Source organism: Chenopodium quinoa, unplaced genomic scaffold, assembly GCF_001683475.1.
Source record: "Chenopodium quinoa cultivar QQ74 unplaced genomic scaffold, ASM168347v1, whole genome shotgun sequence".
NCBI classification, from domain to species: domain Eukaryota; kingdom Viridiplantae; phylum Streptophyta; class Magnoliopsida; order Caryophyllales; family Amaranthaceae; genus Chenopodium; species Chenopodium quinoa.
Genome location: NW_018742630.1, coordinates 2,048,971 through 2,065,140, shown reverse-complemented (window position 1 = coordinate 2,065,140; position 16,170 = coordinate 2,048,971). Strand labels below are relative to the sequence as shown.

General features: G+C 35.2%; 2 protein-coding genes across 2 annotated transcripts; both read right to left on the bottom strand.

The window, feature by feature from the left end:
- Nucleotides 1-3,954: 3,954 nt before the first annotated feature.
- LOC110721825 lies at nt 3,955-8,855 on the bottom strand. The gene is made up of 3 exons (XM_021901023.1): nt 8,569-8,855; nt 7,993-8,114; nt 3,955-4,581 (listed from the first exon to the last, which is right to left on the bottom strand). The coding sequence occupies exons 1-3, from the start codon at nt 8,690-8,692 to the stop codon at nt 4,261-4,263; spliced, it is 567 nt and encodes a 188-aa protein (XP_021756715.1). The 5' UTR covers nt 8,693-8,855; the 3' UTR covers nt 3,955-4,260.
- Nucleotides 8,856-9,146: 291 nt separating this feature from the next.
- On the bottom strand, nt 9,147-15,393 carry LOC110721823. Its single transcript, XM_021901022.1, has 7 exons — nt 14,426-15,393; nt 13,033-13,472; nt 11,114-11,233; nt 10,924-10,977; nt 10,257-10,420; nt 9,863-10,039; nt 9,147-9,723 (listed from the first exon to the last, which is right to left on the bottom strand). Exons 2-7 carry the CDS (start codon nt 13,453-13,455, stop codon nt 9,519-9,521), a joined length of 1,143 nt encoding a protein of 380 aa, XP_021756714.1. The 5' UTR covers nt 13,456-13,472; nt 14,426-15,393; the 3' UTR covers nt 9,147-9,518.
- Between the last annotated feature and the right edge of the window lie 777 nt (nt 15,394-16,170).

Below are 16,170 nucleotides of genomic sequence, written 5' to 3'. Positions count from 1 at the left end.
ACTGTCCTGCTGTCGTTTGGTGTCAATACCCAATCTTCCTCCACACCAGACTCGACTCACAACCTCGCAGTCTCTTAGCAGATGCCCTAGAGTTTCCTCCTTGTCCTCTTCCCCACACAGATTACAAGAGGTGGGGAGCGAAAGGTTTCTTCTCTTGAACTCATAACCAACAGTAGCGCCTTACTCCTAATCTTCCATAGGAACACATTCCGATCCATTTATTATTGACATCTAGTTTCCAAATATGATGAGCCCTTCAGTCTATGGCTTGACTAGAAGTACCTACTAGTAGAAGTGTCGTCCTCCCTACTATTAGCAATGAGATCATATCCACTCCATAACTTAGCTAAACTTGTTTCCTACTTGGCTAATTTCAACCGGAACAAGATATGATTCACTCAATTACAACATGATCCAACTTAATATAAATCTAAACCCGTTATAACCCAACTATACATGTTTCCAACCTAAATCAATTCAGCTGAAACCAGATATGTCGTCTCACCTAAATTATGAGATTTACATCCCAAACCGATTTGAAATAGTAAAACTAACCAAACCAAATCGATATTCTAATTATAGTAAATCAACTGGCCACCAAATGAACCCACTTCAACTCAACTCGTTTTCAACCTAATTAATCCTTTGACCCAAATTGACAACATTGAATAACCGTTATGATTGATATGAATTGGGCACAATAAGTTTAACCGTTAATAAATGGAAATTCTTGTATATATTAGTAGAAATTATATATGGAGTATAAATAAAGATAAAGTTATGAAAAAAAACATAAATGCTAATATAATTTAACAACATTATACAATATAACATTTTTTGCTTATATATTAGTAAAAAAAAAATATGAAATAGTAAAAATTATTATGAAATGGTTGGAGTATACATATTGACGATTATTATTTTTAAGGATGGATCAATATAAATACGAGTACATGATTGTAATTTGTAAATGGAAAGAGTATTATGTTATCCCAAGACAAAAAGAGTTTATGTTCTCACACTTAATATTCAAAGAGATCGAGAGTATTATCTATGTTAATACTATTAATCGTATTAATATAAGTATGAACTAACCCATTTGTAATTAATGTCAGTGCCATTCTTTTCACGAATTCCAGGTGTTTTAAGTTGTTATAGTTTGAATAGTAGGAGTGCCTAGCAAAATTGAAAACCTTCAACTTTATCTACCAATTAGTCGGTTTTTGAAGGTGTCAGTCAAACTTTCAAAACCTAAAACATGCAATTTTGAAAACTATTGGACATTTTGTAATAAGTCAACCCACATCACACTACTATTATCCGCAACATTTACACCATTATACTAGACTTTTGACGGCACTAGTAGCATACACTTGTTAGGCTTTTAACATAACGTAACACCAAAAAAAAAAAAAAAAAAAAATTGAAATTACACTACCTAACTGAATTTCAAATTTATTACACTTCATCATACAAATACGAGTGTATAAAAATCAGATAAATGTATCACTCATTGACATCAAATTTGTTTTGTTTTGCAATTATTGACACCAACTTATATCACTTATTGGATTGACACCAACTTGCTACAAAATAACTAAATTGACATAAATGACACCGAATAATAACCAAATTTACTTAGTTTTAAACCCTTATAAAAATAAAATTATAACATTCCTTTCCAACATACAATTGCTTGGAAATAATTCTTACTGTGTTAGAAAAAAAATTATATAGATGACTGATGTGGAGTAACCCAAGTGTTTACTGTCTTTATGTCAATTTTATTCCGTTTTTTAGTAAGTTGGTGTCAATTCAACGAGTGATACAAGTTTATGTCAATATTTGCAACATACTCCAAAGTTGGTGTCGATAAGTGTAATTTTGTGGGAAAAGCCGTACAACTTTTCAAGAAATTGTACTTCCTAGTTCCTATGTAATCATACATCTATCAAACAATCAAGGATTTGATAAATTACAAATTTACAGAGTCTTTTTCTTAAAAAAAAATAATAAAAAAAAAAAAGCTTACATAAGACAAGCACTCCATCCATTTCGTAATAACCGCAACACTAGGTGTTGCATATAGTTTGAAAAATATTGGGTGGGGACCAAAAAGAGAATTTAATAATATAATGTATAGTTAGTATGGGTATATTTAGTTGTTAATTAGAAGAGAGAAATAATAAAAAAAAATTATAAAAAAAAAAGTAGTGTTGCAATTATTATGAAACGAATGTAAAAGAAAACTGTTGCGATTATTACAAAAATGAGGGAGTATGAGATTTTTATTTCTGATGCTACTTTGTGCATGTGACTTTCATTGGAGGGGAGCTCATAAAACTAAGGGCGGGTTTATTTCATCTTATATTAACTCATCTAATCTTGAGGGGAAAAAAGTTTAAATTTTAGACAATTAACTTATCTAATCTTATTCACAGGGTAGAAAATTTTGACACTATTTGAAATCATTTCAAATACAATACCACAAAATAAGTTCGTGTAATTCAAATAAATTAATATAAATTCATACAAAATTATGTAAGTTCAGATAAATATATAAAATTATATAAATTCAGATAATATAATTTCAAACAAAATCAAATACTTCTTCCATTTCTTTTAAATTGCATCACTTTTCTAAAACGAAAGTTTTAAATTAGTTACATCACTTTTCTTTAGTTAATAAACTATTTCTATCTCTCTTTTATCACATGGATTTTTTTTTCTCTATCTCTCTCATCTCCAAAAATTATCAAAAGCTCCGCAATTTGCAAATTGATGAAACTAAAAACAACGGACAAAGTAAATCAAATATAGCCTAACTATTAACCACATCTCATATGTTTTCCAATATCCCTTTTAAAGTTGGTTAGAAAAACCCCACAACAACCGTCACATACCAAAAATGTAACATCAAATTTTGGAGAATGATTGTCAAGTTGTCATTACTCAAGTTATTTCACATGAGATGAGCTTTTCATATGATTGGTAACTCCAGTGCTAGCTTTCTTCTTCTGTGAGAGCGGTGGCCCGTGGCCGGCTAGTAGGCCCTCTGTTAGGAGGCCACACTTTGTATGAACGAGCTCCTTGTATGTTGCAACACATTGCCTAATAAATCAAATATTCCCTCCGTCCAAAATTATCAGTTGCATGTACTTGCTTCGCTTTATTACTCCGTATATCCGTATAACATACGGAGTAATAACTTTTTGCACCTTAAAGTCTCCACTTTGACCATCTTTGATTTTTGTTACATAAGAATACGCGTATTGGGTGTCAACACAAGTCCTACATAGAAACACTCCGTAGTAAGGAAGAGTTGTGTTTGGCGTTCCTAATCGATGCCCACAGTCCACCTATCTTCTTTAATATCGTATGAGATCTTTTGAAAAGGTGCCAAAAAAAAATTCATGCAGGTTAGACCCAATATGGACAATATCATTAATGTGAAGTAAAGGTGAGTGTGCAACCCAACGGTGATATGAATCAAAGCCAAAGGTTCGAGAGTTGGACCTGTGAGCTGATCTATGCTCTTACAAGTTGATAGAGAGGGAATAAAGATAACACAATTATATATCATAATAATGTCGTTTTAAGCGTGCACCTCAAGTCCTCAAGTTGGATAAACAAACCCAACCAGTTGGTATTAAAGCCAAAGGTTCGAGAGCTGGACCTGTGAGCTGGTCTATGCTCATACAAGTTGATAGAGAGGGAACAAAGATAACACAATTGTATATCATACTAATGTAAAATAAAGGCGAGTATTGAGTGTGCAACTCAACAAGTTGAATGAAATGAACAGACCGAACAAGTGACATCAAAGCCAAAGGTTCGGAAGCTGGACCTGTGAGCTGGTCTACGCTCTTTCAAATTGCTAGAGAGGGAATAACAGTGCAGGAATGTATCATGTCATATCCCAATTTCACAACTGAATACGGATGTTCTGCTAGATTGAACTCAGTAAACTTCAGAATACATGTATATGTGATGCTGAAAACAGGGATGATAACTAACAGTATCTGCCTTCAAAATCACTCAGTATATTTCCCTATTTCCACATTAAACACACATCCACGGACTTTATAAGAAATTTGATAAAATCTTAATATACACCTTTTTGTTGGTATTATCAGACATTACAGATTTTCGGAAACCATTTTGTGTACATAACAGAATTTATTCAGCACAATGACCCTGTTAAACTCCCAAAAACAACATACATGTGATAAGATAATAAAAATGAATCACTTGGTGGCCTCAGTCAAAACTGGTGAGAAGTGAGATTAGGGACTCATACTTGGGAAACTTTGCAACAAGATCACTTCGCTTTGCTGACTCTGAGTCTTCATACTGGAAAGCAGGAGCACAAGTGACCCCCAATAGAGTGTAGTACTTGTCGCCATCTCTGGGTGTGACTTCAATATGTGAACCATCTGCAGATATGGTAATATCTTTGGTTGGAAATGAACCAAACCACATGAGAGGAGGCACTGTGTGCTGTGGTTTCTCATCCTCAAGAAGGTTAGGCCCAACACGAGTTAACTTGACCTGTCCATTCGTTTCATCCAACTCCATTACCTGAAAACAGAGAATTCTCAGTTAAAGCACAAAGGATGCAAAGAAACAGTTCAGGAAAATGTGCTCTTGTAAAAATTTATCTGAGCAAGTGAAACTAAGATAAATATGGAGACGGATACAAACAGATCACCAGAAGCAAGTTATACTCTCTTTAAATATAACTTAATCAAGGCTTGCAAAATACTGACTGAAATTTAGATTCTTCATGTATTTTGTCCCAGCTGCTGCCTAACAACGGTGTTTAAGGAAAGGGGAACAAACCAACTAAGGATATCACTGCGATACCTAACAAAAATAAATCAGGTACCTTTTATAAGTTATGGGCGTTTCAAAATCCAGGAAATATTGAATCAACCAACTGACATAAAAGTAGAAAGTTATTCTATTACCCTTTATTTAGCAACAAAGCTTTCCATGCAGATTGGCTGCGCATACAAAAATCTAACAGAAAGGTCGTTGGTAGCCTGAGGACTTAGTACAGACTACAGATAGATAGTCTGGTGTTTCTATTAATAGTAAGAGGACTATAAAACAACATCAGCTTAACTTATAATCTTAATTTCAATTAATTTCTGGTAGAGTTTTAAATGGTTAGAAATATTATCAAATTCGTTGACATACTTGTCGAAATAACGTGTCAAAAACTCAAAATACTGAAAAGCCACAGTTGACTTACCAGAAAGTACAATACCTAATAATTTGGTAAGACTAACTAACCATCTTCTATATTCATTCAAATGTCAGGCTATTTAATTGTAATTAGCTAATGCCTCTCTAATCTACAATATACAACTTAATTAAGAAACTGGGAAGCAGACATAACCAGAACGTGAGAAGCTATACAGATTATAATAGGGAAAGGTCATGAAAAGATGCATCCAAAGCAGGTTTTTCATAGGTCAGCAACAAAGAAATGAAATGCTTCTCAAGGGACAATCAGTGACACACAACAACGAATTCTGACAATTGTGCAGTACTAATGTACAGAAAATCTTAACAATGGCTATAAACATGTTCAGTAGAGTGTCCGGAAATTCACAGATATAAGACAAAACTACTTTATCACACAAATCTATCTAAGACAATTTCACAGGTGAGGAAGAGTCCCACCCATCCTCACCATAAGTTTTGACAAAGGTGGTAGGCTAGCAAACTTTATAGGTTACTCCTGCATGCAATCACAAGCAAATTGGTTTCTTGTTACATGTTTTAGCAACAAATAAAACTTCATCAAATTGATACTTCTTTGATTCTCACCAATCCTTGCCTTTTGTAAAGTACCCCTTGGTGAGGACTTTTTTTTTTTTTTTTTTTTTTAAAGTTGTCCTCATTGTGAATATTACAGTTTTCAGTTTTCTTGACTCTGTCGGTAATTATAGGATACTGTAGTGGCTTGCTCATTCTACAACTGCTCATCTTTTAAGAGCCTCTTTTCCTCAAATGTTATTGTCTTTGAAAGTTTGAAATATAGGGTTGCTAACTTATGATTTTATCTATTGGAAATTAGATAAAGTCTTCCACCCACGATGAGGCAAAAGATTATTGTTTGACTTCGAAACAAGGAGATGTAGCACATTAGTGATTGTATGTCGGTAGAAATTAATGTGAATTTCTCACTTAAATTCCCTCCTTAAATTAAGCCTACAAACAAAAAAGAAAAACAAAAAAAAAAAAAAAAAAAAAAAAAAAACACACCACTCAGTGTGCTACTAGAGTAGGTACTGCGTCTGCCAAAACTATTTACTTGGATATAGTTCTGATACCAACATGTAAAAAAGCTGGTATTTACAGATGTTGGGTGCATAACTCGACCTTGGAAGCATACAAATAAATTATCCAGGTTCTTGTAGGAATTGGAATCACAAAACTTCCTACTTCTCGTTAATCTGGTTCGCCTACCAAGGTTTTGATTTCTAATACTACCCTCTAGTGTTCCACAACTCAAGAACCACTTCTCACTCTTTCTATGTGGATTTGTAATAGGTAGGAAAGGTCTCTACATTCCATTAATTTTGTTTAGCCTACTGAGTACTGACTCCCTTATCGTAGGATTGGGGTGGAAAGGAATGGTTTCCAAATCCTAAAGTTCATCATTATCCCTTGATCAATTTGCTCTTGACTACCACTACAGCATATTTCCATTCTCATGACTTGGTAGGCCTGTTAAGATTGTTATGGTTCCAAACAGTTTATGACCCCAAGAGACACCCCTGACATCTACTTCAAATTGATAAAATTTCCCAAATTTGGTCCGAAAATGTGGATTATAGCTTTCAGTTTTAGAGAATTTTCGACTATTTCAAACCCGAAAAGGATAAAGGACGAGGGGTTTCTCATGGACCTAAAGAAACCCCGAGAGGTCATTTAGGTGGTTGGAACCATCCACTTTGCCTCTAAACTATCATTTCATCTAATTACACACACCTTTCGTCATTAACTTAGGGCGACCACAGGCATTTGTGTGATCGATTAGTGGGCATATATGGTTTCATACAAACCTAATGCATCCCCCAGCATCACTTGAGTTTTCAACACCATGCCTCAAAATCTTTAAAAAAAAAGGTTCGTTTTCGTGTATTAACCTTCAAATATAGCTTCCAGAGAACATTTTTTTAGCACAACAAGGTTAGACATCAAGGTTTTTCCTGAAGTTCTCAAAGGACCACAAGAGGCCTATTTGGTGCTGGGAACCATCTAATTCATGCCTTGGCCATTACTTTGCACCCCTCATAATCGTTTCATGCTATGCTTTGCCTTGCTTCTTCAAAAATGCCCCTAAGGCGAGACAAGACGCTACCCTCTATTTCCATGATAAGCTTTTAAGAATGAGGTGTCCTCGTGCCCATATCTCATTCCTAGGTCTCGTCATCATCACATGTGTCCAGAATCATGTTTCTATATTAAATGGTAGTCCAACCCATAGACATAACTCACATAAGTGATAGGTACAACTAACATATTCTTCCTTTCACCAAGATGTCATTTAGTTAGTACTCGTACCCTAATTAGACTGAATCATCGAGGGTCATAGCTAGTACAGTTAAGCACTAACATCAACTCCATGTCTCCGTTCCTCGTGACATCGTCAAAAGTCCATAAGATTATATACAATGATCAACATTCTCCGTCTATAGGACTCACACGACGACAAAGTAGGGATCCATTTACTCATGTCCTCATTGGTCGTAGTACACATGTGCTATTAAACATGTGCTATGGTAGAGAAGAAACTCTTTCAGCAAAGAGCCTATGTCAATCTCAAAAATACACCACACAAATTACATTCAGTCACACCCACGTGCCTAACCTAAGTATTTAATATTTATATGCTTACTCATTAGATTCCCATGATCTACAAAAGCAAGAAGCATGTAGCATCAGAATGATTCCAACATACAGATTAAACCTTACCGTAATTGGCTCACCCATGTAATGGTGGAAGGTTTCAGCACAAGGAATACGATGAATTTTCGCCACGCTCCCAGAAGGCAGCATGAAGTAAATGGCAGTGCTAACAGCTCGATCCACCTTGTCTGAACATCAACAACACTCCTAGAAAATCATAAACCAAGATTTTGGCACCCATGGCTTCACTTATCACTCACTAAATAAAACAACAATCACAATACAAGAACTTACTGCCCCATTTCATAATTTTACCGATACATAATTAGTGTTTGGTATTTTATGCAATAATAACCCAAAATGCAATGGAAATCAATTGACATTTAAAACATTACTCCTTCCATCCCACTTTAATAGACCACATGATTATAATTATCCTCGAGAATTTATACTCTATAAGATTAATGAACCAAATAACACCATTTCAAAGCTACTTAAGTATTGGGGTTTGGGAGTATCTTAAACTTGGATAATTCAGCAAATTAGATGCATATCAAACATCAACAACTGCTTAACCAAAAGGGGGTGAAATTATACTATAAAATACAAAGAAAAAGAGAAATTATAAGGGTTAGAACTTACATTGAGGAGGAAGGAGAGATTTAGAGAGAGAAACAGAGTTATCTCTGAATGTCTCAAAGTAAAACCCACCATCTGGGTGGGGTGTTAAATTCAATTTCTCCACAATTTCTGATGCCCTCAACATCTTCTTCAAACAAATTTAAATATACGATTTGCAAGAAAGGGTTTATGTGAAGAAGATTGAAGAGACTAGAGAGTGATAATTTGATGATAGAAGTAGTAGATAATAAGTTGTCCTTATATTATGAACTATTTGAAAAATTAAAGTCGTCCGTCGTCCAAAAAAGCGTCGGTGTTTTCTTCAACTTATTTTGACATAATAGAAAGATTTGATTGAATTTATTGAAAACGGAATTTATTTTAATGAAAACACACCGTTAATAATTAATAATGAAGTTCCGAGTACCTTGCCATTAGGATAATTTCACATATGGTATTTGAGGTATGAAATGTAGTTGTTATAGTTTGGGTACCTCACTCTAACACCTTTAGGTTGGAGGTAAAATTACCATAAAATAATCAAATGTTACCCAATACAAAGTTTAAAATAATAGTTATGGAGTATCTATTAGCTGTAAATAAAATTGTTCTCTTTACAAAATTTTTATACCGTAAAAATCACTCATAATGCATAAAGTTGAAAAATGTTTGCTTGACCATTACGATTAACAATTCTCACTGGACATGACTTGAATCACTTGATCATGAACAAGAAGTTATTTCAGAGAAAAATTCAAAGAATAAGATGTAGTACTAGTGTATTACATGGTAAGCGTAGCACATGTTTAATTAAATTGACAACACTGTACAAATATTTGTGTTTAACTATTTACAACTTTTAACCCACTATGTACTGTTACACTCAGGAAGTTTTCTATGGTCATTCACAAATTCCGATAGCCTGTGTATTCGATCATGGAATGGTAGAACAGGTAGCTACCTTACGGCACTCATCTTTTGTAAAGCTTAGCAACCCAAGGGGCAAGTTCCAGGTTATCTGGTGTCCTTGAATTGACAGAATAGTAATCTGACCAGTAAAATTGCTGTCTCTCAGAGAATCTTCCGTCAGAATACAAATTAAATGGTAACCAACCATGACCCCCGTTCATATTTCTTTTCTGCTCTCTAGGATAAGCCAATGGTGCCTGCACATACCTGCATAACAGGAAAATTCAAGGACAAACTGACCCTAATAAGCTGACAGCGTAAAGATGGCTTTAGTTTTGAATAATGCAAGCCATGCAACATGAGAGTTACTCGATAGCCAAAGACCAAGTTAAGATGAGGGCCATACCTGATCCCATCAAGAGTAGCATCCCAGCCAAAATGGGTGTGGCCAAACACATGACATGCAGCTTTGCTCCCCTCAGCACCGTGTATAGATCTGATTCGAGCCTCAAGAAAGCTGGAACCGATGATTTTAGGAAGGTTTGGATAGAAAAGCATTCTTTTCTCTGGACATAGGTCTAGCCTGTGAGAATTTAGAACATAAGACAAATTGCCAGCATAAAATGGCACTCCATATCATAAACATTCTCACCCTTCCAAGAGAAAAATCAAGTAAAATCCTTGGAGGATGTAGATAGGAATATGTAACAGATATGCCTGGAATTGTACAAATACTTAATAGTGATAGAAACTTTGAAAGAATGCCGGATATAACTGAGAGACTCTATCTTAAAACTAACCTAGGAACAAAGTGGGAAAATGTAATTACTTTTTCACATTTTCTCTGGATCTCTTGTATTGTATGAGCATGTCTCTCATTCATTGCATCAAAATGCCGAGCAAGAGAATCATCCCTATCACAGAGCTCAGCAGACCATCTGCACGCATGAAAATCTTTACATACCTAGAAAAGATGTCCGCACAACAAGTAGCATGATTAGACTTTTCACACAAGCCTAAATCTGGAAATTTAATTTGTGAAAGAATTTTACATCATCAACCAAGAGGAGAAGGAGAGAGAAAATACCGATGCATATAAAACTATTTATCAATGCACAAAGACAACCAAAGAGAAACATTTGTTGAAACCACAAAAATAAAGGCCAATCTCTTTCTAATATATGCAACTAAATGAAGTTTTTCCAATATGGAGTAAGTAAAAGTGATTTTCCATTAAAATAGGAGCAAATGAGCATTGAGGATAACTACTAGCTCTACAGCTGGTTGGTCTCACTAGGATGGTATATTATCATATAGGAATACACAAGACTATCCTAGCTAGCCTAATACAAAAAAGAACTAAACTTGCATCAAAATCCAACAGTAACCTACATTGTACATTACCAAAGCTATTACTAATCAGAGCAAACATATTCAGCAATGTTCACAAGGTTAAGAATGAGTTACCATCTTCAAGGAAGGAACTCTCAATCCAGTTATATCCTGCTCTGTATCGAAACTCTAAAATGCATAAAGCTCTAATCAGAAAGCAGTAAAAAATTATTAAGCAATTCAATTCAACCATAACCGTAGGGAAAAAGGTTGATCCAAGAAACACAAACCAGAAAGTGACCCAAAAGAGATAGCTTCAACTTACCTCATGATGCCACGAGAAGAGGGGTATGAATCCCAAGTTACCTATGATCAAAGGCCTTGATTCCACTCCAAGTTCATCACATGCGCGAAGCAGCGCATCGAGCTTATCAAGTGAATCAAGCTGGACAAATAAAACTAGCATAAGCAATTATGGTTTTGGAAATACTTAATACTGCCCAAAGCAATAAGCTAGACATGCAGGGTCATAAGAAGTTCGGAACAATGTAAACCCAAGATACCCTGCAGTAGCTATTAAAAACAATTTTACACTATGCTTTATCAGGTACAGTGCAAATAATATTGAAGAAGAACAGAAAATTTCAAGCCATACAGGCAGGGTCTTTATGGCTCATAAGGAACGAGGGTTAAACATAGCAGTGGGTGCTTCTGGAAAAAATGTTATCGTGACACAACTGAAGAATAGTGTTCTGAATTTTTATGATTGTGGAAGATCAAATTCAAAGAAAATTATAAGATTTTTGATGAATTAATCAGGGTTGTTTGGGAAAAACAACTGTAGGACAGCATTGGGCTGTGCTCCCAATCTGAAGTATCATTAGTTTGATGGGTAAAGAGTGCAATAACCTTTTTCTCATGCCACAAAGTTTACACTCAGATACTTTAAGACAGCATAATCTAAGAGACACAAGGTGCACTGCACAGAAATCTCCTATACTTTCTAATTCTCCTCTTTCTTAATTCAGCATCAGGGGCACCAATACCAAAGGTCAGCTATATAAATCACCTGGTCATTCTACCCATACAATTCCCTTTTCAAATTTATAAGAACCTAGATTTTACGGTTCATTGTGCCCCTTCCCCTCTTTCTGAAGTTCATTACTTAGAAAAAATTTCATAAATAATTGGCTGTTCAACACAACATTACAAGCATTCAAACAGATCAATGCCGCTTTGTGAAGCTCCCCGCAGTTCATCAAGAACCTGCTCATACTTTACCTTTTCATATCATTCCAAATCAAATATGTTTATCAGCATGTTTAAAGTGAATTCACCACCTTCACCGCTTCACATGGTGCATGTATCGTTCAACGCATAATAAATTTTACAAAATAAACAAAGACTAATAACTAAACCAAGCCTATCATTTTCAGAAAATGCATGCATGACTTCTTGATTTTAATATTCTCCCAACAGTACCTAGTACCTACCAGGACTACTATTTTTTAGCATTTCCTCAATGGTATCATTATCGCATTCATTCTTTCTTTCAGCATTTCATTAATAAAAGCTTTTCAATTCAATGTACATTATGCACCAAAAGACAAATGAACATCAGCATTACCCAAATGCCTCTAAAGGGAACTTTTACCCTAGGGTTGGAATTTTTTTTTTTTTTTTTGGGCTGCGATACAAACAAATTACTTTCTATAGACCCTTAAGACTAAATGCAACAACTGAGTTCTATCTTACAATTAAAAAAAGTGTATTAAGAGAGTATGCATTTTGATGAGCCATATTCATTAACTTCATTTCAAAATCCAAAACTATAGTGACCTTTTACTCGATCAGAAATGGTCAACTCATTAGATAAGAGATTATCTACCTCTAAACAAAGTCTCCAAATTCCAAACATGGGGATTTCTTCATAACTTGACTCTATTCACAATTATCATAGATGTTTAAAGGTTTAGTGGCTGCTTAAACAATATCAATATATAGCAAATGCAAGTAAACATGATCAAGAGTAAAGCATATACGTAGTTATGAGTTTAGATTTTTTTTGAAAAAAAAAAGGGTCCGGGAGAGCACTAAGCCACTAATTACACAACTAGTAGTAATTGCTGAAACATAAACAAGTCAGGAGTTTTTTTTTTAAGTCTCCAATGAAATTTATATGGAAAAAACAGAAAAGAAAAATGAAAAGTAACAAGAAAAGTAAACAAGAAGTCTGATTCTTACAAAGTCTTTTTTCTCTTTGCGACACCAAAGATCATGATTTCCAGGCACATAGAAAACATGCTTGAATTTATTTGTCAATATAGACATAGTCAAGGTGAACCTATCGTATGTCTCAGCCACATCCCCCGCAACAAGAAGAATATCATCCTGGTGGCTTGTGGAAGATATGCAGTTTACCCACGCCATGTTCTCTGCGTAATCAGTATGCAAGTCCGAGACCACAAAGACCCGAATATCCTCCATTTTTCTATGCATTGAAGCAAATATCCTAGAATTTCTAGTACCAACCCTATTAATTCTGCATCTGGAATTTTTCCATGTAAGCTCTCTTGATAAACTGCTTGCAGACTGACTAGAATACAACACGCCTTTTAAAGATAACGAAGATCCTCCTACCATTTGGCAACTCCAAAGTGTTGACATATCCAACTTCTAAGCTCCTAGGAAAAGAAAAACAGCACAATATAGATATTTTAAATCTTATACATTATGTTTATTTCCAACACAAACAAAAGGATTCCCAACTATAAGTCTCTAATCAATGAGACTCGGGGTGCATCAAAACAGCACATGATAAGCAATGGCAAGCTGCGAGTATAATGGTACTAGGCATTTTCCTATATTATGCCACATATTACATCCTAAGAACATTCAGGGAGTGAAAGTCTAATCAAAATTAAAACTGCGAATGACATTTACTTATACCTAAGCATTGGACCAATGAAACTTGGGGGATTTAAGGAAGTTCACTTGGAAAAATTCAGTGTTATCTTTACCTGACCTATCTTATTAACCTTGAATTTATCTATCTTTGTTCGCCCTTTATCTTATCCAAACTTATTGGCCTAATTCATGACCAAATCCATAATGAATACCAGTATAATCTATCATCCTATACTTCCTCTTTTGACAAGCCACGCTTCTATTTCTGACCTCCCAAGTCCCAAAATAATGCAGCCTTCATGTTTAACAAGTTATATTATGGATTCCATCACAATATTCTTACGACTAATTTGGTAGGCAGTAATAAATGGTGGTAACGGAAATGAATTCGTATGAAACTCTTATGCTATTCCCCATGGTAATGCAGCCTATGCAGGGTATCATTACTTCCAAGTTCCAACCAAATGAAAAATGCAAGATTGCAAGATAACAAGAATTAAGCATAACAAAAGGGATCAAAATTGATAAACAAACAGGGCAGAAATTCATATTGATTAAATGGGCATCTTTTAACAAGAATTAACCATCAAAAAATACAACATAATTGAACAAAATTACACAAACAATAAAAAAAATGAAACATGATAAATACTATGAAGGTATAAAAGATTGACCATGAAATTACATTAGAAGAACAAAGAAAGAAAGAATGTAAGAGATGAGAAAATACCCAGAAAGGTAATGGGATTAAGCAAATTGTGGCGGTGCAAACTTCAATGGCGTCGGCAAAGTGCTAATTTTTGGTACGCAGGAGATGATTGAAGTTGAACCCCAAATGAAAGTTTAGAGCGTTGATAATATAAGCTTTTCCCAAAGGTTATTGTTAGTTAATGACTAATGACTAAATGAGAGGTAAGGAATTACGGACATTTTAGGCATGTGTAATTTGAATTTGGACGCCAAGTCTTTGACGGGAATGAGTCTATGAGATGTGAATAAGGATAAGGATAAGGATAGGGAAATTCCGAAATACTGGGATTGATAAGGATAAAATAATGATTATATCTTATTTGGTATAAATAGAAATAAGATTTGAAAATTAATTGAATTAAATAAATAAAAAGCTTCTTTAAAAATTAAAAAATAAATAAAAAGCTTGTTTAAAAAAAAAAAAAAAAAAAAAAGCTTTCTCTATCCAAATAATTTAACTTTTGCATAATTTGAGATACGGTTTAGAAATTTGGTTGTCAACTTGTCATTTATAAAAGGAAAAATAACTTTAATAATCCCAACTATTGACGATTTACTTCTAATCATCCCAACTAAGGTTTATTATCTCTATGCTATGTGATTGATCCAATGGTCCCAATGACCCGTAACCTACTGCAAGGGTAAAAAAAAAAATTTAAAAAGCCACGTGTCAATACGTGATTGGCATAATTAGAAAAAAAATTAAAAAACAATTCCCAGCCACCCCCTCCCCTTCCCCGTGAAACCATCTTCGAACCCCAGCCCACCGACAAACTACCGGCCAGCCACCGCCCACCTCCCTAACCCCCCGTAAACGATCAGTCGTCCCTTCCCCAGCCTGGAAACTTGTTGTCCGGCCTTATCAATTCCCAATTTTCCAGCCGCGCGTCAAACCCCGTCAAGGATTTTACTTCCTTTTGAAGCCTCACTCCAGCAGCACGTCAGGCCCCGCTCACCACCAAGGAATTCCGGTCAACAGCAGCAATCAACGCGATCGCGATTTGCTCTTTTCTTGCTCGTTAAGGCTGGCGTCGAAGAGAATTGCGGGCTGATTTAGTAGGTGGTTTCGGGGGTGGCTATGCAGTGTTGCGGTGGTTTCGGGGGTTGGTACAGATGCGCTTTGGCTGGCTGGATGGTTTCGGGGGTTAGGAGTAGGTTAGATAGGGGTGCTCGGCCGGTTTCGGTGGTTAATGGGGGTGACCGGCCAATTTTCGGCGTGTTAATAAGTGGAGTTAGGGTTTGGCAGTGGTTGTTGGTGGTCGAGCTTTTTCGGTTTTTATTTTTTTATGTTTTTTTTATTTTGGACCAATCACGTGTTGACACGTGTCATGGTAACTTGTTATAACAGGTCATTGACTTGGTGTTGACCGGTTGGGACTATTAGAGGCAAACACATAACATAGTTGGGATTATTAGATAATAAACCTTAGTTGGGATTGTTAAAAGTAAATTGTCAATAGTTGGGATTATTAAAGTGTATTTTTCTTTAATAAAAAGATTGATGGGATTTTTGTATCTTTTTCTCCACAAAAAATCTACAATGGTAGTGGGCATAGTGTCCAATCTTGGTTATCGAGCTATGGAGCATGAACTTTGGTGACAAAATTGGCTTCAATAAAAAAAAAACGTGAACGATTTTCATAGAAAATGCTTCAAGATGTCAAATTTCTCTAATTAAGCCCCTAATAAAATCACAATCACCACCTATGTCACTAGTATAAACGG

Coding starts and splice junctions, on each gene's coding strand:
- LOC110721825 (XM_021901023.1), bottom strand. CDS start 8,692: ATGTTGAGGGCATCAGAAATTGTGGAGAAATTGAATTTAACACCCCAC. Junction 8,115..8,568: donor ATCTCTCCTTCCTCCTCAAT/GTAAGTTCTAAC, acceptor GTTGATGTTCAG/ACAAGGTGGATCGAGCTGTT. Junction 4,582..7,992: donor ACATGGGTGAGCCAATTACG/GTAAGGTTTAAT, acceptor CTCTGTTTTCAG/GTAATGGAGTTGGATGAAAC.
- LOC110721823 (XM_021901022.1), bottom strand. CDS start 13,455: ATGTCAACACTTTGGAGTTGCCAAATGGTAGGAGGATCTTCGTTATCT. Junction 11,234..13,032: donor GCAAAGAGAAAAAAGACTTT/GTAAGAATCAGA, acceptor TTATTTGTCCAG/CTTGATTCACTTGATAAGCT. Junction 10,421..10,923: donor GAGTTCCTTCCTTGAAGATG/GTAACTCATTCT, acceptor CATCTTTTCTAG/GTATGTAAAGATTTTCATGC.